Source organism: Lingula anatina, chromosome 8 (genome assembly GCF_051362555.1).
Source record: "Lingula anatina isolate TDL-2025a chromosome 8, LinAna3.0, whole genome shotgun sequence".
Taxonomy (NCBI): domain Eukaryota; kingdom Metazoa; phylum Brachiopoda; class Lingulata; order Lingulida; family Lingulidae; genus Lingula; species Lingula anatina.
The window spans coordinates 6,329,869-6,357,306 of NC_141774.1; the positions used below are offsets into that span (position 1 = coordinate 6,329,869).

Sequence of the window (27,438 nt, forward strand, 5' to 3'; positions counted from 1 at the left end):
GGGTTCACGCTAAATAGCTGTCAGCCGAGCGGGCACGAAAGTTAATTAACCCCTTACAGCTTGTAGTAGGCAGGACGGACATTTAAGCCGGATTATCTGACAGTAATCTAGTGAGACTCCCCACGGGGATAGATCGATCTAAAATCTATGGGAATGCCCACTAGGGTACCCTGTGATCATAACAGGAAACGAGAGAAGATACCAAATGTGGTAGTTGAGACAATGTCTGTGCAAAAATGCATACAACTTTTGACGCAATCACACTCACGTTTCACAGCTGGTTGAAGAGAATGTCAATGAATGTCATTGAGAAATTATGCGGTTTTCCTTTCATGTAGGTCCGCCATATTTAAGTATCGGCCTTGCTAGGCCTCTGCTATTCTCGACTTGAATGCTGTCAATGTAATTATTGTAGGCAGGAAGAAAGGAATTAAGTTAGGTGCTGGGTGAACCATTCAATAAAAAAACTATCAGCAATTTATGATGGAAAGCATCACGTACTTGAGGTTACAGTAAACATATGACTTTAAAAAGTGGACCGGGATCAAATCCCCTTCTCCCGACCTCCACCCTCGCTTCCTGTGCTTTGGACTGACGTGTTTGATTAAAATTGATTAGACTAATTAAGACAGTTTGACATGGGTTCGTCCCCGAAGATTACATTTATATGCCATTTCTTTGTTTAAACTTCCTGTCGGTATGTCGAGGAATAGTTAAAACTACAGAGCGAGTTCAAATTCCGACGGTATTAAAAAGAGACGCGGCAAAAGCCGAAGTTTCTTTTGATAAAGAGTAAATAGGCAAGTATGATTCAAAAGAAGTAACGAGAAAGAATGCGGATCCTTGAGGGAACGGGAAGGTCGCCATTTGCAAAAGAAAAGATTAAATAAATAATTATATGAATAAGTAGTAAATTAAAAAAACTTGTAATTTAACAAAAATAAATCTAAAAAGTAGTTTAGATCGAAAAAGATGGAGAACCCACTAAATTGAAATTTTAAACTACTTCAAAGGTAATAAACAAACTACACGAGCTAAAGTGACTCATATATTTAGTGCCCCAATCGTTTAATTCATCAATACAAACACAGGATTATAATAACTGGCTAAATGAGAAAAATATTCACATTATTGTTTAAGGACAGTTTTAACTTTTCACTTCCATCTGTTCTGGCATAGTTTACGTCATAATCATATTCGACAACAGCACTCTCATTCTGTATATAACTCACTGAAGTTTCGGTAAGGGCATGTCCATACCCACCCCCACATTCACGCACGCGCACACGTGTGCGCATGCTGTCTTCTGTAGTTTCTGTATAGTGAACTTGAAGATTTTTTCCTTCTTCTTAAATGTGTCAATAATATCCGGGCAACACAAATGTCCATTTCAAACATGTACCCATATGTTATGTACACTTCAAGTGTAACATCCTTCGTTTTGATCAACTTTTCACAATGAATTACGAATAAATTTATAAATACACTACCCAAGAAGCCTAACTACTTGGTGTCATTGTCTTGGCTTGATGTAAAAAGCAACACCATAACCAAAGGAATTAACTGATGAAAGCCGGTCAACTCTGATATTGAATTTGTCAAATCTTATGCTTTTCTATGCTGATGCCATTAGGAAAAACAATGACATTCACAATATGGCAAGCAACAACATATAAAGTAAGAATGAAATACGGGGTGTTTTCTCCCTCCCTTGCATTTAAGCGATTCGGGAATTCATTAGAATTCATTCAGCATGGATATTTCAGTCAGATATCGAATGAGTTCAATTTCATTGTCATTGTATGCTAGTTCCACGTGGAATGTTTAGTCACGCTTTCTAAATAATGGTGCAGCTATCGGATTCACGGCGTCTTGCCTGGCGATTCCTTGCACTCAGTCCCTGAATGCGGCTTTCGAAACTCTTAATCGGGTTGATGAAATTTTTCTCAATCCACGACATCTTGAAACACATGATTTCTTTCACGCGTTTACGCTCACCACCGATCATGATGCTGTCGGTGACAACGAAGGTGTGGTTCACGGCGCTGAGCTCGTAAAACTCGTTACCGGAATCTCCACACATTTCGTCGCTATGGAAAATGCATTTGTTGATCAATTCATCGGGGCTGATGAGGAGGCAGAGAATCAGTAATTGGTTGGTTTCGTCTTCTGACAAGCGCCAGTAGTTCTCATAATCCCTCAGGCGCCGGATTTCCCCGGTGCTGTCCAAGTTAAGCACGTTGCAAATGCAGTTAAGATAGTACATCAACTTGGCTTTTGGGTTGTCGGGGACTGTAACTGTCGTGCCAGTCTTCTTCAACCCAATCTGGAGCCTTCCCATAGCAGCCGCCATTTCTGATATAGCCAGTAGACTCTTTTATTTTCGTTAAATGTCTTTTAAAATGCTAGCGACAGTTTACACCCAAGCAGACGCTTCGAAGTTCGAATGGAGAATGCGGAAAAATGATAGTCATAATAACATAAATCCGGGGCTCGATCCAAGGTATCTCCTAGCATCATAGACATATATAGGCCTAAATATGGTTAAATCGAACTGCTCAAAGTTCATGTTTATTTTAGTTTGTCCGATTATATTATTCAAGAGAGTGCTTTGTTCAAAACATGCTTCTTCCAAGAAATCAATTAACATCACTTCAGGTGCTTTAATTGGCAAGGTTTTTCAAGCCCAGGTATTCAGTATTATATTCATATCAAGTAAGAGAACGCTTTGTTTAAAAAGGGCTCTTCCTAGAAAACTATCTTGACCCATGTAAATCGGTCAGGTGACGTAAAGATTATTGTTATTGATTTCATACAACGAGGATGTGGTCTTCTTTGTTTGAGATATTTCTTCAATCTATTTACTCATTGTAGTAGATCACTAGTTAGGTAGGGGTCCACTTAAGGATATTGTCACCCTTCGCCCAAAACTCCTTATTTACTGCCTTACATGTACATTCTTTTGGGTAATAAATAAATCTTCAGTGTTCAGTGACTAAATTAATTTACATTTACACATATGTCATCTTACGAGTGACATCATAATTAGGGCCTACTATTTTTGGGTAAAAACTGAAAAATCGGCTCAAATTTCTCTTTTACATGAGCACCCACGATCCCCGTGGCCAATTTATAGACACTGTTTAGCACTCCAAAACTTTGCCAGCGATTTTTCTTAAAAGTCTTCGTTCAGATTTTATCATTGATAAAGCAAATAATGTCTTTGTTTAATGAAAATCTGTAATTAGGGGCTTATAACTCCAAAACAAAACATTTAAACCAAAATGACGGCACGGGATTGTAGCCTATACACTCGCGGTCAACTCTTCCAATTTTCGTGATAAAATCTTGTTCCCCATCACTACTGGGCGTTTTCAAAACTGCAATGACTTCCAAACTGTGGATGTCAGTTTAAGTTAAAATGACTACGATGCACCAAAGTCCGGAAGAAAAAATGATAAAATATTATCGTTACTTTTGTGCATGATCGACCGGTCCAAGGTCGAAAAGAACATAACAAAACCTTATCGACTTTTTATCTGGTTATTTTGGCACTCACGATCAAATACTACGTATTTGTAAGTAATTGATAGTTACTACGACTTATTATCGGAATTTTAATCAACCTCACAATTGTTTGGTTCATCATTAACTTAATATCTCTTCTTGATAATTCTTGTTAAGCATGGACGATATACGCCCCCCTTTGTTAAAAAATACTCTACCTCCTGATCTAAAAATCTGACCCTGACCCAAACGGTATTTAGTGGTCAAAGAAGGCCCACGTTTTCTATATTTTGTTCAAGAAATAGATTTTAAAAAATTATTATTATTAAATGCCCGGTTAAGTTTTTTAGCACGTTTTCTGGTGAAGCGCCAGCATATAGTATTGATATTTCTTTTAAAAGATATTTTTCCTGATATTAAAATATGAACCCGACCTAAACGTTTATTCAGCAACATCACCAAGTTATGGTGTGAGAAGTTACACCATACTTCATAGTAAGTTACTATGTAAGGTTCAAAAATGTGTTGGATTTTGGACTATAGTAGTGCCGAGGTGATGGATATATTTTCTCATATCCATTGAGACCTGATCTTTAAATTCTCAGCCTCTCTATCTCGTTTAACATATAGATGAAGCTCTTAACGGTAAAGAATTAAGAAATTGGGAGCTCGACAGCAGGTTTAAAGAGGGCTCAGTCCCAATGAAACTGTCGGTCAACGTGGATCGATCCAACTCCGGGAGGAGTCTCGCTGAATCCAATCAGATTAATAGATTAACACACCTTTATTCTTATTACGCATTACTCGTAAAGAGTTGGATAAATACAGTAACATATAATGGCACAATCAGATAAAATTACTTAACAAGATCGAAGGGTATTAAATACCAAGATAAAATTCCATTGCGTAAATTAAAACAAATTTTTAAATTTTTGAAAAATTGTTAAAACAACTGAAAAGTTTTCAAAGTTTGCAAAGAGTTGCTGTTGGAAAGCCCTTCTGGTACAAACCCAGATACATATGTGACTATCCAATGAAGAAAATTCTTCCCGTGGTAGAGAGTAAATGAAACAACTATGAAGATTTTAACACAAAGGGTATCTAAGGTTAATGAAAACACTGAACAAAGTAAACATCTAGCATTAAAAAACAGACTTTCAAACAGAAGCAAAATTCAACCAATGAGAAAAGTGAAAAGAATCAATGGCGGATCCATAATTTTTTTTTTTTTTTTTTTTTGGGGGGGGGGGGGGTAGGGCAAACAAACAAAAATAGGCAAAGAACACTTTCTATAAAATGTAGAACACAGAGCGAAAAGGTGATAGAATTTGTCATATTCAAAGAAGGGGTTACTCCGAAATTAAGTGTGTGTCTGGGGGGGGGGGGAGTGTTCGTTGCGCCCATACCACTACCCGGTTCCGCCATTAAGCCTCTCACTATCCATGTGTCTACAAACTGGATCTTATTTTTATGATGAACTTTTGTACAAAATGTCATGAAAATGAAAAAAAAAAATGAGGCACACAATTAGCTATCTTTCTCCCCCTCCCCCCCACACACACACACACACTACTTACATATAAGGCCTCGTTTCACAAAGTTTTGTTCTATCTTATTATTATAAGTCATTATTATTAGTAACATTATTGTTATTATTGGCAATAATATTTGTCCTGCTGTGTGACGAAACAACAACAATAATAACCATAATAATAATCCAGATATCTAAATTGCTTTAAAAAAACACTGACTCTCATTGCAATTTTCAGTATACTGAAATTATCTTGTGAAGTCGAAAGCAGTTTTATGACGTCACGCACGCCTGTTGTTTATTATGACGTCACGTCTGCCCGTGTTGAAGAGCCTCTTATCTTGGCGACATGCTGATCTCGTTCAGACTGGTCAAACTGAGGCCTAGTTTCTCTCTGTGCTCTCTGTCGGTCAGTTTCCTAGAGCCCGGATGACGGCTGAAATAAAAAATATTCGATTTAAAAAAATTAATGATTTTGAAAAATGACGTGTTTTTTTTTTTTTTTTAAACTCGGAGACATGATGGTTATAACCTTCATCAAATACCTCTGTAGAATCGATTTGTTTCATAATGAAAAAAATCTGTTTTTCAGTGTAGGTATGTGTGCTTTTCCTAGTCTAGTCCGGATAATGAGAAAGAAACGCACGCACGTAGAGAGAGAGAGAGAGAGAGAGAGAGAGAGAGAGAGAGAGAGAGAGAGAGAGAGAGAGAGAGAGAGAGAGAGAGAGAGAGAGAGAGAGAGAGAGAGAGAGAGAGAGAGAGAGAGAGAGAGAGAGAGAGAGAGCTTTCACCACAAATCATTTTTTAAAAAACCTACGTGGAGACTTTTTCAGCCTGTTCGATAGTTTCCGGCAGTTCTCGGCCGGTTGTTTCCGGTAACAGGAGGGACAACAGACCGGCAAGGATTGTAGTACCACCAAATACTATGAGAGCCGCGTTCTGCCCGATCTTTCCTTCAAACTTGATCTCATTCTGAAATAGAATTGCGCATGATCCAATAAAAATGTTAATTTCATTTATTTATTTATTTTTCAAATTCGCATATTTACTGTCTGAAACGAGTGGAGCAGTTAAAGGAAATGAACTCTATATTGTCCTTCAAACCATATTCGTAGAATAAAAGGAAACATTTTAATTGAAACCATCATTCCTGTAGTTCGGAAAAGGCTTTGGAAGGGAAAGAAAAAAGTTGCAATGAGAACAGATTAACTTTTGATATCTTTATTATTAGTTTGTGGGAGAGATACACCTGAAACAATTTGTCACAACCAATGCAATCTGTCACATCTAACACAATTAGATGCCATGAACACTTGATTCTACCCCCCCCCCCCCTCCCCCACTCCATTTAACATCGACATAGCGAGAGTAAATCATAAACTGAGAACTAAAAAAAAAACTGTTACTTTGTCACGACAGTTTTGAGTGTGGTATAACTTGAAGATGAAGATTAAGGAAAAAGTTTCGAAATTTCCACGAAAATTTCTATCCTATAATATATATGTCAAAGGCCCTGATCAAATCTAGTCCTATGCATAAAAAGCCCAGACGGCTGGGGCCATTCTTTATGGTGTCTTTTCATTGTTAACAGCATAATGGGCAAGTTAAATGACCAAGTTAATTGGCCAAGCTGACGGTTTGTTTGTATGGCATTTGCAGGGGATGTCTTAGATCAAGGCACATATTATGATACTTACAGGTGTGGCAAATGAGATATACTTGTATTTCATTACCTGTGATTTGTAAAATACATCAGAGGATGATACTTTTAAAGATGTTTAATGTTTAAAGAAAAGACATGTAGATTCTTTTGTAACATTTACTGAAGAAATGTTAAATTAAAGGTGGGCTTCATTTGTGCCTTGATCTAAGACATCTCCTGCACATGCCATACAAACAAACTGGCGGCTTGGCCAATTAACTTGGTCAATTAACTTGGGTCATTTAACTTGCCCATTATGCTGTTAACAATGCAAAGACACCATAAAGAATGGGCCCAGCCAGGGCGTAATAAACATGGGGTCTGGGCTTTTTATGCATGGGACTAGATTTGGTCCGGGCCTTTGACATATACATCTAAAGCTCATTCAGTGCATCTTAAGGGTGTATTCCCAGAGATTTAGATCGATCCAGGGATTAAGATTTAGATCGACCTAACTCCCTGGGGGTTCAAGCTAAATTGCAGTCAGCCGAGCGCGCACCATAGTTAATTACCCCCTAGCAGCCTTCAGTAGGCGAGACAGACGCTTAAGCCGGCTAAGCTGACAGTAATCTAGTGAGACTCCCCACAGTGATAGATCGATCTAAAATCTATGGAAATGGGGTATTAGTCTCAACTAACGCAATTACTCACCGCAATCACCGGAGCCAGCATACCTCCTACTCTGGCAAATGTAGAGCTAAATCCCATGAGGCCGTTCCTGACCACGGTGGGGTAGATCTCCGCCGACCACACATAGACGATAGCGAAGGCCATCGTGGCGCCGAATTTACCGGTCATTGAGAGACACACGTTGATCCAATTGGTACTGGGTGCGTCTAGAAAAAGCACCATTTTTTTCTTACTTATCTTTTTCATACAATCCTTTATTTATTTATTTATTAATTCCAACCAGTTCATTTATATAAAAAAATAAGGAAATGAAATAAATTTTTTTCTTTTTTCTTTTTTTTTTTTTTTTTTTTTGGGGGGGGGAGAAGTTCATTTATCCAATTGACTTTAATTACAAAATCAATAACAAAACTGATTTATTTTTAGACAAACAACTTGGCTCCGTCTATCCGTAAAACCTGCATCATATACTGTAAAAAATATAAAGTACATGTATTACGATGAAAAAAAAAACAAAATTCCAAAAACAAAAAGATGGAGGAAAATTGGATAAATCTTTGCCTCACCTGGATCTGCGTAAACAGCCACAAAGATGCTACAGAGACATGCCACACCTCCAAGAAGCATGCTACCGCAATACACCGCCTTTCTCCCCAGCTTGTCTATAGTGAAACATGCGGTGTAGGCCGGAAACTCCACGAGCGCGGCCACCAGAAAGTTCAGGAAGATTGAGCCGCCCAGATTACCGCTGTTCAAGCTCAGGCCGTAGTAGACCATGCTGACGATGCACCTGTAACGTGAGACAAGTTTTAAGACAAATTTACATATTTTGATTTGTTATAACAAACTGATAAATAAATAAATAAATAAATGTTAAAACTGATAAATAAATGTTATAACAAATAGATAAATAAAATAATAGATAACCAAATGAATGAATAGTCGATTAGACTGAAATGTTTAATTATGATATGCATATAATATGATATTAATATTAAGTAGAAACAGTACATATATCCTTAAAATACGTGGTCTCAGTGGCCTGACCCAGTGCTTACCTATGCCACTGACGTCATCTAGGTTAGCAAGATGGAAATCATTTAATAAACTTTAAAGACAGACGGAAAGAAAGTGATGATGACGGAAGTTTGAATGTTTTTTTAAGAAAAAAAACACTGAGGACTTCGACATTTGGAAATGATGCTGTTTACGTAATGTATGACGAAAGAAAAGCTGGACTCTAACGTCACATGCAGCGCATCCGCAAAACAAAGATCGATAATATAATAAGTCAAATTTAAATTGCAGCTCACCAGTTGTAGAAAATTATCGCAGTCCTACATAGCAGTTTAGGAGCGCGAAAGATATTCAGCAAACTCGAAGACTGGACTTCTTCGTCCTCGGACACCTGACAATGACCAATATGTAAAGTAGGTTATAGTATATAAATTCAAAGTTTGAACAAATGAAGGTTTTTTTCTTCCTGGATAGAAAGAAAAATATAGTAGAGTCTACTAGAGTATCGATAGTACATGTTTATACCTATGTAAATGTGCTCCTCTGAATTGTTTAGTATGCATCGTCATTTTGTGAATTTATAAAATTGCTGTGAGGTCAAAGCACGCAAAAATATTACGTTTATTCGTACTTTATTCGAGTACCAATAACTGTTAATGAACACTACAAAGGTTATAGAGTATGAACGTAAAGTTTGAGCAACTGATATTTTATATCCTTATATTCTTCCTGGGTGGAAAAGATCGCATTGTCCAGTCTTGACGTCATCTACGGCTGAACCAGTTCACAATTTCTAGTCTTACACTGACGTAGACTTACCTGTTCAAGAAATTTCTCTGGTAGATGGGCGCGGTTCACTTTGGCCGCTTTCCTCAGTATCTTGGCGGCTTCTTCATGCTTACCATTGGCTAGCAACCATCTTGCTGACTCGGGTATCAACCTTTAGGGAGAAAATAAAACAGAATTTGCAGCGCGAAGTCACAAGGAGATACAGACTATCCAGTCTTTTATATTATTATTATTATTATTATTATTATTATTATTATTATTATTTGAAAGTTACATACTTGCTTTATTTAGTCGACTATTGTAAATGCATTCTGGACTTAAGTATACTACAGTTTTCGTGTTTCAGTGAATATCTATTACGGACTCGATTTTGTTTATCCTTAGCGTAATCATTTATTTATTTATTTATTTATTCATTTATTTATTTATCTATTTGGGAGGGCAAAGGAATAAGGCCCATTCTTCGCCCAAAATATCCTCATGACGAGCCAGAATCATGACACCCAGTCATTATTCATGAAAAACTGCATGACGAATATTACATACATGTTCTTACCACCAATAAGATAAATACAGGAAACTGGGGATGGAAATGGCAAGTTCAAGGTATTGCCAGTCCCTGATCAGGTAGCCCAGGAGGGCGAGGATGATCTCTCCCAGGGCGAAGAAATACATGTTGATGAGACCCGCGTACATTCGTTTAGAAGGCCCGACCAGCTCGACACCTTGAACACAACGGTATTTGGTTAATGAGAATATGTTATAAAGGGGTCCTATTTGTAATTTTTGCTTTTTTGTTTTTAACGTATTCTTAAAGATATACAAGGAACTTTAGTTTTTTATATATCAAAACTTTTATTTTTGCTGTGAAAGGTCTAGCATAGTGTACCTTTAATGTACTTTGAATGTCTGGATAATTAAAGAGAAAATGTGGTACATTTGAAATTGAAGGGAAAGACCTAAAAAGCAAACTGTTCAAAGGAGCTGAAAAAGAAGAAAAACGGCCGAAATAAAGGAAATGTAAGACTTTTTAAAGACTTTTAACGAAATTTGGAATACACCATTATTAATCACGTTGGCCTTAATGGAAACTTCTCACCTAGTACAAAGGCGCACATCATAACCCCGGCGTTCGAGAAACCGTCCAAGAAGCGGAAGAAGACGAAACTGTAGTATTCGGGTGCGAACGCTGCGGCTGTCCCCGAAAGTCCTTGAAGAAGCATGGACACCAGAAATGTCAGCTTACGCCCCAAGCTGCCAGCCAAAATAAAGAAAAAAAATCAGTCATTTCTGGGTCAAAGTGAAAACAGACAGAAAAGAAAGAATGAAACAATGAAACAAAGAGAACAGAAGCAGAGGAAAAGTAAAAATAAAACGTGGCGGATGTCATGCACATGTACATATCTTATATGCTTAGCAATGAAAAAGCTGTTATTCACTAAAGCAGAAGAGAAGTTTTTTTGTAGAAACTTTACATAATTGTAATTTTGTACAACAACGTCAAGACTTACTAGTCCGCCATGAAGCCCAGTATGAAGGCTCCTGCCAACACTCCGCCCATGAAGGCGACCTGTGCCGGGGTGATCTTTTCCTTGTCCTTACATACCAGGTTGAACTGAAAAAGATAAATACATTTTTTATTCCAATGATATCCAGTATTATAAAAAAAAAAATAATGTAATTGCCAATGTTTAAATATCAACAACAAAGAACATGGTCTACCTTTAAGTGACGTAAACTAGACGATACCTCTCGAAAACGAGGCCTCCCACATCTCTTTTTTTATAACTTTATGGATTTTAGATTTAGCCTTACAATTCTGATCAAATTTGCTGGGAAAGAAATAGTATTTTTAAAATTAGCAACAGCATAAAGTGGACTAACACCGATTTACTGGGGCATCGTAAATTGAAGCAGGACAAAATAAATTTTGGTCTTAAAGTGCTGACTAAATTCGTTTGTTAAAACCGTAAATAAGCATCCACACTCACATCAGTGGCAAACGTCCTGGTAAAGATCGACCGATCGTACACCCAGCTGTCGCATTTGTGCTCACTCATGTTACCGGTGTACGCCAAGGTGTGATTGGCCCAGATAGTACACTTCGAGTAGTCGCCGTCAGATGTCACTGGTATCGTGGCCTCAGTCAAGGCTTTATGCCAGTCTCCTTGGATTTCATACGTGTCGTTTTCCAGTCCTGGGATCTGGCATCTGGAGGGGATAAAGAGTATAAATAAAAAGAAATTGCAGAGAATATATTAATTGCCAGAATTTTTTCTTTGAAATGTTGTATTTTTTCAATATTTTTAAAAAATGGGTCAGGCGAAAAAAAAAATGGGTTCTAAAAACCCAAAGAAAAGGTTAGAAATCTTATGCTGGAAGCTGAGACAGTACACAGTTACTTGGGCCGCCTAAATTCTCTGAAAATGCATTAAAAGACAAAATAATAGGTCCATTTGGTTGACCTTTGATAATGTGACGGAGTGCTGAATAATTGTGACGTCATAATGTGACGTCACTCACTTAAATGACGTAGCCTACCTATGAGGTGGTAAAACTTGGATGAACACGGATACCAGCATGTGAAAGCCCGCAGAAATCAATGGGATGCAGATGATGATGTAGTTAATAATCTGGAACTTCCCAAATTCTCCTATCTGCTTGAGTATGTCGTCAAAATGCATCTTGAATTTGTATGACGTGATTAGGATGACGTAAGATAGGCTGAAAAAGAAGAGGTCCGGAGGTAGAAAAATGGCTAGGGGTCAGAATGCCTCTGCGTAACATATAACAAATAAATAGAAAAATACAATAATGGATAAACAAATGAATAAAAAGTCGATTAGACGAATAATCAATTGAATTAAAAATTAAATAGATTAATAAATAGATAAATAAATAAATAAATAAATAAATAAATAAATAAATAAATAAATTGACTTTTTAGCATTCTGATATAAAGGTGAATAAAAATAGCCGCAATAGCTCTAAGGGTATATCAAACAGATATTTCACAAAAAGGACATAGCATCAAAAGAAAAATTACATTAACTCTGAGAGCACAATTCTTCAACCCAACACTCGGTGGACCAATATAGCGCACTACATGGATACAACAGACAGAAATAACTAAGACGCACCTCTCTCTCTGTTAAGACCATTACCCATACTTACTGACCTCAGACATACGGTAGCTAGACCCTACTTGTTTTGGTTTAGGACGTTTGTTATTGTCTAGGTGGTGGATTGACCTCATCAAAGTTAGCGTGGGAGCAACTGGGCTTATCGGGTAATTAGCCCTCCAACTCCACCTGCCTTTCACACACACAAACTCACACACACACACACACTTTTCAACCACATCAGTTATAAGTAAGCAGGGGGGGGGGGGGGGCTGGACCCCCTCTCCCTCTGTCGCTATTTTTGAATGGTAACCCCGCTCCACTACAACCCCACCCATCTTAGAATTTGTATTTTACGCGCCTGTCTATGGATATATATATAATTTCCACGTATAATTTCCACGTTTCTATTCATAGTCCGGTGGCTTAAGGAAAAAATCGTGACACGGCGGATAAAAGCACCAAATTTTGCATGTGGGTACCTTTTGACATTCTAAATCAAATTAGAGCCGTAGCCCACGGAAAAAATTTACCGTTTGGTCAAAAAATCCAAAATGGCCGCCAATTTATTGAAATCTTTAGAATTATGTACATACCTATGTTGATTTTTATCAAATAAATTATTTTCTCAGAGTTTTCCACACCCTTATTACCCATTATATTCATATATGTCAGATAGCAAACAAGTTCCCTTGGACTTTTTGAAAAAATCCAAGATGGCTGTCATTTGCCATAGAAACAGCCATAGGAATACTAGTGCACAACTATTACCAGCTAGAACGATACGTTGTCCACTATTAAATTAAGTCTGTTTCTCAGATCTTTGTTACCCACATAATATGTTTGTGGTGAGTAACTACGAAATGTTCTTGGGCATTTTGGAAAATCCAAGATGGCTGCCATGTGCCACAGGAATTCTAGTATACGGGGGATTCAACTAATGGCAACTGGAAAGATTAGTTTTTCACTATCAAATTAAGCTGGTTTCTGAGTGTTTTCCACATCCTTTCTACCCAAACAATATGTATGTGGTGAGTAACTAACAGTATTCTTGGGCATTTTGAGAAAATCCAAGATGGCCGTCATATGTAATAGGAATACTTCTAGTATTACAAAGGGTTGGAACTAATACCAACTAATTCACTATCAAATTCAGTTTATTTTTTTAGTGTTTTACACATTATTATTACACTGTGATACATATCTAGCAGGTAATAAATGTGCATATTTGATCATTTTGAGAAAACCCAAGATGGCCGTCACTGGCCATAGGAATACTACTGGAATTACAACTGCACATCCATGGCTTTTCATCTACTACCAGGGTGAATTTGAGTTTGCTTATCAAGTTTTGCCCATCCTTATTAGTCCTATGATATATATCTGGTGGGTAAAAAGTGTGCATCCTTGGATATTCTGAGAAAAAGATACCTACAATTTAACATAGGAATACTAATGGGTGGGTTTCAATTGCTGCTAGAGAGGCATATGCATGGTTCATTATACAATTACATTTCCATGAGTTTGTTTTAAAAATAATTCATGATTTTCATTCCATTTATTATTACCCCTATGATGTATACCTGGTCTGTAGTATGGCATGTGTGTATCTTTGGGTATTCTGAAAAAATGCAAGATGTCTGCCTTTTGTCATTAGAATATTCGAACACATAATCAAATAATGCTAGAGATACACTGAGTACGATTTAAATGTAGTTAACGTTGGGTCTTTTTTAAATGTTTTTCATATCCTATTTATCCTTATGAAAGACTGTGTGTTTTGAAAGTGTATGTATCCTTGAGTATTATTCGGAGAAAACCCAAGATAGCTGCCAGTTGTCATAGGAATATAGGTGTCAATTAATAGAACAGTTCAGACATTGATTCCAACCTGAAATAAAGCCGTTTGATGTTTAAACATGTTGACATCCTTATTAACCTTACTCTTTATAAATCTGGTGTGTAGCAAGTGTGCATCTTGCGTATTTGAGAAAATTCAAGATTGCTGCAATTCACAATAGGAATAGTACAGTCAACTACTGCCAGAGAGACATTGGGTTCAATATAAAATGAATTTTGTTTCTCGGTATTTCCCACATTCCTTTTGGACTTTTAGATATCTGTCTGGTGGGCAACAAGTGTATACCCTTAAGTATTTTGAAAAAATATCATGATTACCCTCATTTGCCTTAGAAGTGCCTATTAAATCTAATGCACCAGTTTTCCTATGGGGAAAAGAAGGCCATCTTGGATTTCCCCAAAATGATAAAATATGGACATTAATTACCTAGCAGATATGTATCATGGGATAATAATACTAAAAAAAAACAGAATAACAACTGAACTCAGCTTCATTTTATTTGTAAGCCTATCTCTAGCAGGCATTAACTGAACCCCACCTTCTATGGCTAATGGCAGCCATTTTGTTTTGTTTTGTTTTCAAAAAGGATACACGTAACATTCTCATCACATATGTATTATGTAAATTAAAAAGATGTGGAAAATACTCAGAAACAAACCTAATTTATCAATTAATATTATATTTCCATGGCAGAAGAAGCCCTATGTGTATACTACTGTAGTATTCCTTTGATATGGGGGCCATCATGGATTTTTCTCGAATTGCCTGTGAATAAAGGTTAGTTACTCACCACAAATATATTATTTGTGTAATAAGAAACAAAACTAATTAGATAGTGGGCAATGCATCTTCCTATTTGGCATTAGTTAGTTGAAAACCCTTGTACATGTTCTAGTATTCCTATGTCATATGGCGGCCATCTTGGATTTTTCAATAAGTCCAAGGACACTAGTTTGTTATCTGACACATATGCATAATATGGGTAATAAGGATGTGGAAAACATTGAGAAAATACTTAATTTGATAAAAATCAACATAGATATGTATATATTTCTACAAAATTTCACAAATTGGCGGCCATTTTGGATTTTTTGGCCAAACGGTAAATTTTTTCCGTGGGCTACGGCTCTAATTTGATTTAGTATGTCAAAAGGTACCCACATGCAAAATTTGGTGCTTTTATCCGCTGTGTCACGATTTGGCCATTTTTTTGCCCTAAGCAACCGGACTATCAAGCACTACTTTGCCATCACGTTGAATATAATAAAGAATACAATAAAAAGGTGAAGATTTTTTTAATTTTAAAATGAAGAGAAAACTTCAAAGGCTTTTCTCCAAGCTTGCTGGCCTATCTATAGGCTACATATTTCACCAGAAATTGAGATAGGGAGAATTAGGAATAATCGTATTGAAGGACACTTTATTGGGATAACGCTGGGTTTTGAGCGCGTAGCATAAAAATCTCATGAAATCTTCTTTTCTGCATGGACCAGTGGGTTTTTCATTCGCGTTTTCATCATTCTTAAAAGGATAACAACTCCTTGTATGACTTAAAAATCCACAATAAATACATTGCAAACAACAGCATAGGAATACAAAAATTTCATTTTACCGTCATTTTATTGCGCTTATTCTGAAATCTGTGTTTGCCAGCGGACCATGTGGACCTTTATGGGTGACTACCCTCCCTAAAAATCTTTATATAAATTATTAAAAATATCCAAACCAAAAATAAAAAACGATTACTTTGAATGTTGGAACGGATTCATTAACCATTGGTTAGTATGGGAAAAATCCATGCATGGCACTTTTCCCGCTAAAATGAACTGTTCTTATGCCTTTCAAACAGAGGCTACATTTACACATGTAGTCTCACTCCGAGAGGAAAGGGTTTGATAGGGACCAAAATATTAGAGTGGGAAGACCGCCAGGTTTTAGCTATTGTTCGACAAAATAATCATCGGAACTGTGGGTGCAAAACACCGCTGATGAATTTTCTTGCTGGCAATAATATATACACGTAGGTTTATTCACCGTAACATATGCTTATCGTTGCTGTCCAGTGAATCGAAGCCGATTTACATACAGGCAATAGAGCTTAAGTGGACTGGAACGCACTTCAGTAAGGTGAAGCCCTTGTCAAATTCTAGTGTGTGTGTGTGTGTGTGGGGGGGGGGGGGGGGGGCTGGATTGGGAGGGCGAGGACGCACCCCCTCCCCCCCCCCCCCCCCCCCCCCCCCGTCCCCACCTTTTTCAAAAAACCGATTTAATTGCAGACCGGGCTAATATTAGAGTAAAAGGACTGAATTGTGAAAAAAATCTTGAAAGAGCCGAGAGAATATCATTAACATTATCATTTGTGTCCGTCCTTATAGCCGAAATGTACATATACAGTGTATATGCAAAGCAAAAAAAGAACGGACGCCCTTGGCAAAAATCCAGGAAAAAAAGGTTGAAAAGACGTCTCCGGCGTTTTTTGATGCTTTCACAAATTGATCGAAACCAAGCAGTCGTCCAGCCGAGTAAATAGAGACTATGTGGGCTTCTGCTGGGGTGGCGACTTAAAAAAAATATCATAAAAATAGCATTTAACAAAACGCCATACATTATAGCGTTTAATTACCATATAATGCCAACCTTTAACAAAATACTATACATAAAAGTGTTTATATCATACATAATAGTGTTTTTAAACAACGCGTTCAACATTTGGTCTGACCATAAATTGCGTTACTCTGGCCTGAGTTTTAGAAGTCACTGGAAATTATTCTCTACATCATAAGAATACCTCTGCCGTTTTCCAGCACTATCTGAAATTCAGGGTTGCAGCAACATCTCAACAATGTGAAAATCTGTGCATAACCTCGAATGTCTGTGCGATTGATTTAATATGATTTTTATACTAAATATTTGTACAGCTTACACAATTTTGATGTTGTAAGATAATGTAATGCAAATTATATAATGTTAAATAGTTACAAAACTCGTGGTATTTTGTGAAAAAAATGAGCTTTTTAGTAAAACGAAGGGAGAAATTTTAAAATAAGTGATCAAATTGTTTTTTTTTTTTGTCCTTTTTGCAACTTAAACCATAAGATACATGTAAACGCGTTTTTACTTTTTTGTTCGCCGCTGGCGAGTCTACTACTACTGCTACATCCTATATAAGTTTAGTCACTGCTTACAAATCAAATCATTTAATATCATAGATATAACCCATATCTGAATTTTTGTTTTCTCTATAATTATAGAACTGGCGCGCCCTTCTAGCTAGTGGTCCGTATATTGTTCATCATCTTTTTTTTTTTTTTTAATTTTTTTCATCATTATATATTTTACGTCGATGTTTTTTTTGTAAATTTGTTAAAAAAATAAAATAACTATCATAAAACTCAAAATCCGAATTGTGATTGAATAGGCTTGAATTTATACGCCTAAGCATTTTTCTCCGCATTTCTTTCAGCGCGTATGTATATTCAATTCAATTATCAAGTACATATTTCGAAATCCTCCCTCTTCTAGTGCGCATATTATTTTTGGAGTTGTATATCAATATACATTTATGCAACTCTTTCACTTTTAAGACTAAAAAGTTTTCAATCCCTCAAAATGGTGCGAAAAAAAAAGGACCACGCGACATGAAGAGAGCGTAAGTTTCCACCGCCACATAAACAGGACTATTTTACTTCATGTTTTAAAAATTTGAATTAGCGATAATTTTTTTTTATAAAATGCGGGAAAGCAATATCGCTAGATAAATTTTTTTTCATCCGCGCTCTTGCTTTTCGCGTTAAGAGATTTTTTTTTCTTTTTCTGAAAATAATTTTCAGAAAATAATCAGTGTAGCGAACGTATTTGGCATCAATTTGAACTTTAAGAAAGAATTAAAAAAAAAGAAACAATAACGTTTAAAACAAAGACAAATTACGAAAAAAAAAAAGAAGAAAAGAAAAAAAGAAAAATACCATGGCATTCGCAGCAAATTAAAAACAGCATTTTCATAACTGTTAGAAGAAAAATAGCAATTTGTGCTAAAAAAAATTAAAAAATTAAAAAACAAAAATACAATAGAATAAATTATCATCTTCCCACAGTTTAGGTCCCTACGCCTAAAAAATAAACATGACTTTGAAATTGAATCGCATGAGATAAAAACAAACAAAAAAAAAATCTATGAAAGCGACTGCTACTCACCTTGCTGAGCGCCTCTCCCGACAGATTAGGATTTCTCAGCTCGTCGCGTGATTGCGGTTCACCTGTAAGTTGTTGTATTCACGCTTCATTGGAATCGTATCGAGTCCAGGTTTCACAGAAGTCGGCGTTCTCGGTAAGCGTTTAACACGACTGAGGCCAAACGGAAATTCCGGGCACCGCTTTAGAAAAAAAGGTAAGCAGCACGATGTTTGATTAAGTTTACTAATTCTTGTACTAAGGCTGAATACTAAGAGTAACTTTTTGATCGACTGTAACGAAAGTGTTGCGACCCGTTTCACAAAAAAGTACGAATTTTTTGTTGTTTTAGGGCGACAGTTGTTTTAGGGTCGAACTGGATAGGCAATTGCTAGTTTGACTTCGGGCTGAAAATTCGAGCACTCAGTGTGAGAAGGTGAAATATGTTGCTACGGAGAAATTTTAGGACAATATTCTAGGTAGTGTGGTCCTTTTAAGGGCCACCCCTTTCTTTCTGTTACAGGTGTTTATCATCGTATCGTTTTTTGTTGTTTTTTTTTTATCACAGTACCCCATAACATATTCCCTGGATAATATGTCGATCATCGTTGGAGAACCCATAACGGGCCAGCGACCTCACAGTTGAATTTTTGGTAGACCTAAAACGAAGGGAAAATGTAAAGGTGCTGTAAATTGTGTTAGATGTGCAAGGTCACAATCAACAGCGCAACGCGTCTCACCAAATGACCCTTACCTTGTGAGGACTTAAAAGTAAAATTAAAAAATAGAATATTGTTTTATATCATGCTATACATGTTTTCGTGGTCACTTCTGAATAGGGAATTAGGTGGCGTGGAATTGGCAAAAGCAAACGACAAAAATCCAACCTCCGTCGTTCCGCCCTTCGGCTTACTCACCCTCACTGAGCCGCAGCAAATTCGTCAAATTTTCCAACTTTAAACAATATGGGCGACTCTTCCACGTTACACAACATTCCAGTTTTAAATATTTTGCTAGATTATTTGTATAAATCAACACCGACCACTGGACAAAAGCCCCTAAACTCGCAAGTCGTTCCGCGTAATGCCGCGCTTGAAATTAGACAACCCTTTATGTTACCCCTGTCGGCCATTTTGGTTTTGAAATATTTTATTGTACTCTGCAAGCTTAATCGAAATACTCGTCAGTAGTGCAGGTAACAAGTCCCTCCATGTTCCCAATAGGCACAGGTGAGGTCAAAGTCAATAGTGGATACGGATTTTTAACACGAAACATCAGTAAACGTTACTTTTGAGACGTGTATAACGGGCACCTGTTGTTAGAAATGGGGGAAAATCCCCTGACGCCTTGAGCAACCTTTTCAGACAAAGACCCAATGTTTTGGATCTTTATGTTTTGATATAGAAGAAATCTCGGTTCGAAAACAGCCGAAATGAATGTGTTTGGCTTTTATGTTATTTAATAATCGGTTTAGTTTGAGTTTGGAGTGTTATCAATGGAAAATTCTAGTAGAAAATAAACTGTTTTGAACGCCTGTTGGATTTGGCTTTTGGATTTGGAGACACTGTTAACATCGGTTGCTGCAAACTTTTGATTTAAAAATTGTTAAATTTTTCTATTTTAATGACACATTTTGTGGTGTTCCTTTCCTAAAGTCAGTTAAATTAGTTCTGGGCCTGTAAAAAATTCTTAATATTTTCCTTTACAATGTAGTTCGGGGGAAGTCCTTGTTAAACCTAAGTAAAAGTGGTTTCGATACTTCTGCAGCATTTCCCTCCACCTTATAAGTCTTTGGCTGTTTATGTATTTTTCAAAATTATGTTGTGGCCCTTGGCAATGTTTCTGCTGTAGCTGAAAGAATCAATATGTTTAAAAAAATTAAAATTTCCAAAAATCTGATCAGGCTTGCCACTGTTTGAAAAAATCTTGTGGTTTGTACTAGTTTGACGTAAGTTCCTCTTGCTGATGGACTTAACTGATGGTCAATATTGCTGACTGTACTTCATTAATATTTCTTCACATTAATGGGTGAATTTTGTAAATCATCCAGTAGAATAAGATTGATAAATATGAATAACTCTGATACTGAAACTTACATTTAGCAACTGACCAACAATAGATCAGGTGGTCAGTCCATCCAGGTCATTTACCTGGCTAAAGAAGGGTCTCAGGTTGAGACCGCAATGTCAGTTGCTAAATGTTACTTCCAGTATCAGAGTTTTTCATATTTATCATGTCTTCACAATGTTAAGGAAAGAGACAGACCCTATTGTCCTTTCAGATATCTCATAGACCACTGGTCTAATACAGAAATAATGCTCAGTAACTGGAAAATAATACAGAATATTACTGGCCCAAGTTCTTTTTTTTTCCTGGTATTTTGCAACATAGGCCGGCAAGATGTAAATACAGTGGAAATAACCTAAATAATATGACCTTTGTACTATGGACTTTACTATGACCTATATAAACTATGGCCTGTACAATATGATCTATATATTTCAGGTGGGGACAATGGGAGCGTCCCAGGTTTTCCACAGAGTTTTCAGTACCCACAGCCTGTACGACCCCCTATCACCACCAGCATGAGCAGCATGAGTGACCAGAGTATGATGGGTGAGTACATGGTGGCATTACCATCTGTGTGTGTGTGTGGGGGGGGGTACATGGTGATGTTACCATCTGTCTCAATGTGAACATGTTGATATTACCAGCTGCATGTGTACGTGGTGATATTACCATGTGTGTGTGTTACATGGTGATGTTACCATCTGTGTGTGTTTACACGGTGATATTACCATTGTGTGTTTACATGGTGATATTACTCTGTGTGTGTGTGTGTGTGTGTGTGTGTGTATTGTGATGTTACAATCTGTCTCTGTGTGAGTATGGTGCTTTCCTGCTTTGCGTGTGTGAGTACATGGTGACATTACCATATGTGTGTGTATGGGTACATGGTGATATTACCATCTGTGTGGTCACCCGAATACAGTACCATTTGGCATTTGTGATTGCACACGGAGATATTACCATCAAGCATGTATGGGTGAATTTCATTTATTGCTTGGATAAAGTCTTGTTTAGAACACCTTGCAGCAGTAGAATCTGAGAATTGACAGGATTGCTTTTAAAGTGGGGTCGGCCATATTTAGTGAGTGGGTCAGTAAGTCTGTAGGTTATTTGTTCTGAATGTGCTCACTAAGTGGTACAATGAAGTGTCCAAGCAAATTGTACAAATAACACCCCATTTCCATAGATTAGATCGACCTACTTTAGATCGACCTAACTCCCTGGGGGTTCACGCTAAATAGCTGTCAGCCGGGCGGACACGAAAGTTAATTATCCCCTTACAGCTTGTAGTAGGCGGGACGGACATTTAAGTCGGATTATCTGAAAGTAATCTAGTGAGACTCCCCGCGGGGATAGATCCATCTAAAATCTATGGGAATAGAGCCTTAGTGGACTGGTCACATGAATGTTATACTTGAATACTCATTTGTGTGTACATGGCCACAGTACCATCAGTATGTGTGTGGATACATGGAAACATTACCATCTAAATAAGAGTTGGAGCAAAAATTGAAAGGCTTATGATACATATAAGTAAGAGTTCATGGGAAAGATTTTGATCTTCTTGGAAAAAATGAGGAGTACTTACATACTGTTGCCATGACCATACCGTAACCGTACTGAAAACTTCAACAAAACGTTTTTGAAGTTCATAGATTGTATTTCAATAAATTACGTAAACTTGTACAATAACGTTATCTCATGAAAACTTGGGATAAGTGGAGAAAACTGGAGAGACCGTGACGCTGAAACTGAATGAAATGTCCCATAACAGGGCAGGAATTCAAATAAATAAGCATGTCATATGACATGCGTGAACTCATCTCCCCGTACACGTTACTGTGACCTTCATGTAGCACGTGCTACAGTTACACATCCATTGCCAATATTGGTTGGAATCTGGGCCATTACATTGCCTTGTCGGTTTCGTATTTTTTCGTGGTTTCCTGTATCCTGTCATTTTCCTGACGAAGGAAAGGTCTTGCGATGAGAAGCAATGTTTTATTATTAGAAATATGATCCCGAGTTTCCTTTCATTTTTACGCAGTGCTCTGTGTGTTTTACCTATGTATGACGTTATGGTATCAGTCTTCCCAGGCACACTTTGCTTTAGTTTTAAAAGTAAATTATTTTTTTCATTTCGTGTAAGAAATAACAAGCTGACCCCAAACTTATACTTTTTCATCTCATGTAACAGGCACATGCAGGGTTTTCAAACTAAAATATTTTTTAGTCTAAGGCAGAGACATGGCTGGGGTAGTGCTAGCAATTTTTTTTCGCTTAGCCATATACCCACATTTTTGTCAATTTGTTATCAAAATGGTTATAATTTGGCTAAAACATGTCAAATCAAGCCCTATTCTCTTTAGCCAATTAAAGTCAGTTTTAGCATTCGGCTAAATTGGTGAGTGCTAGTGCTACCCCAGCATGGGTTTAAAATGTCTGAATACAGTAATGTCGTCACATCTAGGTGCTATTAACGATGTCTTAAGCCAGTCAGAATGCTCCCACAGTCCAACTAAAATGTTGTCACACTTAGGCATTATCTACGGTTTGATTTAAGCCAGTCTGAATGCTCCTACTGTCTGACTAAAATGTTGTCACACTTAGGCATTATGTGCGGTTTGATTTAAGCCAGTCTGAATGCTCCCACTGTCCAACTAAAATGTTGTCACACTTAGGCATTATCTACGGTTTGATTTAAACCAGTCTGAATACTCCTACTGTCCAAGTAAAATGTTGTCACACTTAGGCATTATGTGTGGTTTGATTTAAACCAGTCTAAATGCTCCCACTGTCCAACTGAAATGTTGTCACACTTAGGCATTATGCGCGGTTTGATTTAAGCCAGTCTGAATGCTCCCACTGTCCAACTAAAATGTTGTCACACTTGGGCATTATGTGCGGTTTGATTTCAACCAGTCTGAATGCTCCTACTGTCCAACTGAAATGTTGTCACACTTACGCATTATGTGCCGTTTGATTTAAACCAGTCTGAATGCTCCTACTGTCCAACTGAAATGTTGTCACACTTAGGCATTATGCGCGGTTTGATTTAAGCCAGTCTGAATGCTCCCACTGTCCAACTAAAATGTTGTCACACTTGGGCATTATGTGCGGTTTGATTTCAACCAGTCTGAATGCTCCTACTGTCCAACTGAAATGTTGTCACACTTACGCATTATGTGCCGTTTGATTTTAACCAGTCTGAATGCTCCTACTGTCCAACTGAAATGTTGTCACACTTAGGCATTATGCGCGGTTTGATTTAAGCCAGTCTGAATGCTCCCACTGTCCAACTAAAATGTTGTCACACTTGGGCATTATGTGCGGTTTGATTTCAACCAGTCTGAATGCTACTACTGTCCAACTGAAATGTTGTCACACTTAGGCATTATCTACGGTTTGATTTAAACCAGTCTGAATGATCCGACTGTCCAGCTGCAATTGAACAAGTCTAGCGGTTCAATTTAAACCAGTCTGAAGACACCTTCAAGCTTCTTTTGTTGTTTTATCAGTGACAGCGGTTTAATTTTAGCCAGTCTGAACGCACCTTCAAGCCTCTGCTGTTGTTTTATCAGTGATAGCGGTTTAATTTAAACCAGTCTGAACACACCTTCAAGCTTCTTTTGTTGTTTTATCAGTGACAGCAGTTTAATTTTAGCCAGTCAGAACACACCTTCAAGCCTCTGTTGTTGTTTTATCAGTGAAAGAACACATGTTTGACCTGAGGTTGTTGTCCTCAGGCCTGTCAGTACAGCTCACGGTACAACTGTTTTATCTACCTGGCCACGTGTTGACCTGGTGGCTTATCAACGGGACACTTGGGACAGAGGTATTCTCTCCCTTATTCTTATCTAAATGGAGAGGAAGCTGTGAGGTTCATTTAGGGGAGGGGGGAGACAGGAAAAAAAATTCTGTATTCTTATCTAAATAAGGTGGATGTTTTGCGGGGTGGGAAGGGGGGAGGCAGAAAAAAAACTCATTTTTTCCTTATTCAAAATGAGTGGAGGCTGTGAGCTTGGGTAGCGCTAGCAATTTTTTTCCCTTTGCCAAATCACCACTTTTTTGGCAATTTGTTATCCAAATGGTTCTAATTTGATTAAAATTAGTCAAATCAAGCCCTTTTTGTTTAGCCAATTTTAGTCAGTTTTAGCATTTGGCTAAATTGGCGAGTGTTAGCGCTATCCCAGCTGTGAGGTGCACTTAAAAGGGGGCGGGGGGGAAGGGGGAACTAGTATTCTTTCCTTATTCAAATCAGTAAGTGGAGAACAGGCTGTGAGGTGCACTTGAAGGGAAAAAGGGGACAGGAGGAGCTGGTATTCTTGGTAAAGCTGCAAAAATTCTGGTCTTAAGTTGAGGCAAATTTACATGCTGAAGTCCTTTTTGGAACAGACCCAAGGTATTTTTAGTTTTTCTCATCATAAAAGGGGATGGAATTTGGTCATTGTTTGAAGGCAAATTTATTCTCCACTTCTTATTGATTGGTATTAAAGGAGACGGATGGATATCTGGCTGTGTTTCCAGTTCGCTTTATGGCTTGCCATAGTTAGTGCTATTTAAACAGTAAAATTAGTCTGCTACTCTGCAAGTGTGGATGAGATAAATTTTGTGGCGTTAGATTGAGGCATACAGTAAGAAAACATAATCACATCACATCACATCTTGAGAAAGAATGCACTAAGTTGGGCTGTCACAAATTGACTTGGAATGCGCCCTATCCGTATTGTTCCTCTGACGTTTCTCTTTGTGTAGACTAATCAATGAGGGGCTATAACTTATTAAAAAGCTACATGTCCTTGACTTCTGATAATTGAAAATGTCTATCTAGGTTTCTGTCGGCTGCAAAGATGGGGGAAACCTCAGAAGATGTGATTTTTTTATTTTACGTAATCTCCTTTTGCATGCGTAGGCAGTCCTAATATGAAAATAGACTGTGTTTAAACTGAGAATGCAGTTATTGGCGTTCCCATATAAAAGATGGGATTGAAAGAGAGAAAAAAAAAGATGTAGATTAAGTGGTATTTAATGGCAGAAGCTGAATGTACTTTAACAATGTTGGGGCTTGTTCGTTTGAGAGAGAGAGAGAGAGAGAGAGAGAGAGAGAGGGAGAGAGAATTTGGATTAAAAACAGGCCTACTTGTATTGGTTTATTTATGATTCAAGGAATTTGTTATTGGCTGCTGTATCGGAGTATTGAAATGAATTTAATAGGAGCTGCATCTTTTCTCTACTTTTTTGTTATAAAACAAGCGTAATTTTTCTTACAGGACTGTTACTGATTCACCTTGGTTCAAAGTAGATAGAATTTTTTTTTGTTTTACTAAAAGTTTTGACCAATATCAGTCCAAAGTTTTCTTGTGTAAACAGGCTGCTGCCCCACATCAGCTGTTGCACGCCAGTGCCAGCAGTGTGTAGGGTGTCTGCTTTGAGACACCAGCTTGGGGTTGACGGTAGTTAGTAGCTAGATCAATATAGACAAATTTGAATTACTATATTTTCTTTATCAGAGTAAATCTAAGTGATAAAAATAAATTGTAGTTCAAGAAAAAAAAAAAAAAACTTTGAAAGAAAGATGTTCATGTGAAAACATTTTGAGCAATTAAAATTGATAAACGTTGAAAACAATGAACTAGAGGTGTTATAAATCTTTGAGAAAGTATCGTATCAAGGCACCAGTACATTAACCTTGCATCCCCTCTGACCCTGTGATAAACTAAATATATATATATATATATATATATATATATATATATATATTAGAATATAGACAATGGGTCCTAATTGATTTATTTATAATATATCTATTGCCAAATCCGCTATAACACATTCAACATATAGACGTGGCTGTCAGTGAAAAAATGACATATCGTCACTGAGACTGTTGTCTTCTACAGCCTTGCCACTTAGTGTTAATTAAGATGCTTAAAAGGAATCTTTTTCCACACAGCACATTTGGGGCAAGTGTCACAAAGGAATTTTAGCTCTAGAATTGGTTTAAACTCTTACTTAGGTCACAAAATGAGTAGTGTCTGTACTTAAATAAAGTAAATAATTGGTCTGAATTTCTTTCTTGTAATTAAACAGGCACAATTATCCCAATGCTGAATTGTTCCTAAACACAAAAGGTAGAATTTGGGTAAAAAAATCTAGACTAATTTTTCAGACTCCAATACTCTTAAAAAAAGGGAAAAAACGGGGGATTTCTTTTTTCTTTGTGAAACGGGCCCCTTATCACTGTAATCACCATGTGAAATTAATGAACAGACCTGACGAGAAATATGACAATTATAGAACGTTGCCACTGATACTATGTGGGCGTCTATCTCCTAGCTTTATCATATGGACGTGACACAATTGATATTTGTGGCATTGTACTATTGGAGTTCAAATTGTGTGATGGAACGTGCATTGCTCGCAGGGAAGATAGTGCTAGCCTGTAGCCTTGGGAATCGTTGATTAATAAGAATTATATTGATAAGAGTGGTTGCTATCAGATAGGGTAAAGTATATATATATAATATATAATACATCAGACTGACTGTTGCAGAGTTAATTTTGGTCGAGGAAGATATTTGAAAATTATTTTCTTCAATTTTATTGTTAAGTGTATGTGGAAGTGAAGGTTGTATAGAATTTTGTCTAGAAATATTTGAAGGTTATTTCACTGTATGTTCTGCTCATATTTAAGACTTGCTTTTAAAAAAATCATTAGGTTGTTCGGTAAGAAGAAACTTTTATCCTTTGACGAGACTTGATAAAATGAGGATGACGGGAGAATACTGGCCTGATAGGCGCTAAGACTATCAATATATGGAAGTAAGGCCAGTGTCGTCATCAAAGGAGTACTTTTAAGGTTGCATGAATTGATGCAGGGATAGAGGCATTAATAACCAATTATAGCTGAATTATAATAGGAAAGGCTGGCTGGGATTTTCATATCCATACTACAAGGACAAAGGCAGCAACAGCTGTGGATGCTGTAAAGTGTGGAGACTATATTGAGTGGGGGCACCTTGAGACTTTTATAATAAAGTAA

At 37.2% G+C, this 27,438-nt stretch overlaps 2 protein-coding genes across 21 annotated transcripts in view; one reads left to right on the forward strand and one right to left on the reverse strand.

Annotated features, from left to right (window-relative positions):
• Positions 1-4,272: 4,272 nt before the first annotated feature.
• Positions 4,273-18,471, reverse strand: LOC106164308 (organic cation transporter protein-like). Its single transcript, XM_086994545.1, has 12 exons — positions 18,354-18,471; positions 11,718-11,900; positions 11,168-11,387; positions 10,688-10,791; positions 10,276-10,430; positions 9,733-9,901; positions 9,207-9,327; positions 8,684-8,778; positions 7,937-8,160; positions 7,392-7,576; positions 5,856-6,010; positions 4,273-5,474 (listed from the first exon to the last, which is right to left on the reverse strand). Exons 2-12 carry the CDS (start codon positions 11,858-11,860, stop codon positions 5,375-5,377), a joined length of 1,671 nt encoding a protein of 556 aa, XP_086850671.1. The 5' UTR covers positions 11,861-11,900; positions 18,354-18,471; the 3' UTR covers positions 4,273-5,374.
• A 924-nt stretch (positions 18,472-19,395) lies between these two features.
• Positions 19,396-27,438, forward strand: part of LOC106181471 (protein argonaute-2) — a 46,816-nt gene continuing 38,773 nt past the window's right edge. For 19 of the 20 annotated variants that reach the window (XM_086994521.1, XM_086994532.1, XM_086994531.1 and 16 more), the window contains exons 1-2: positions 19,396-19,558; positions 20,835-20,945. In XM_086994521.1, the coding sequence (XP_086850647.1) occupies positions 19,540-19,558; positions 20,835-20,945 (130 nt within the window). In that variant the 5' untranslated portion in view covers positions 19,396-19,539. The remainder of the gene's footprint in view (positions 19,559-20,834; positions 20,946-27,438) is intronic. The other variant, XM_086994523.1, reaches the window with a different exon arrangement.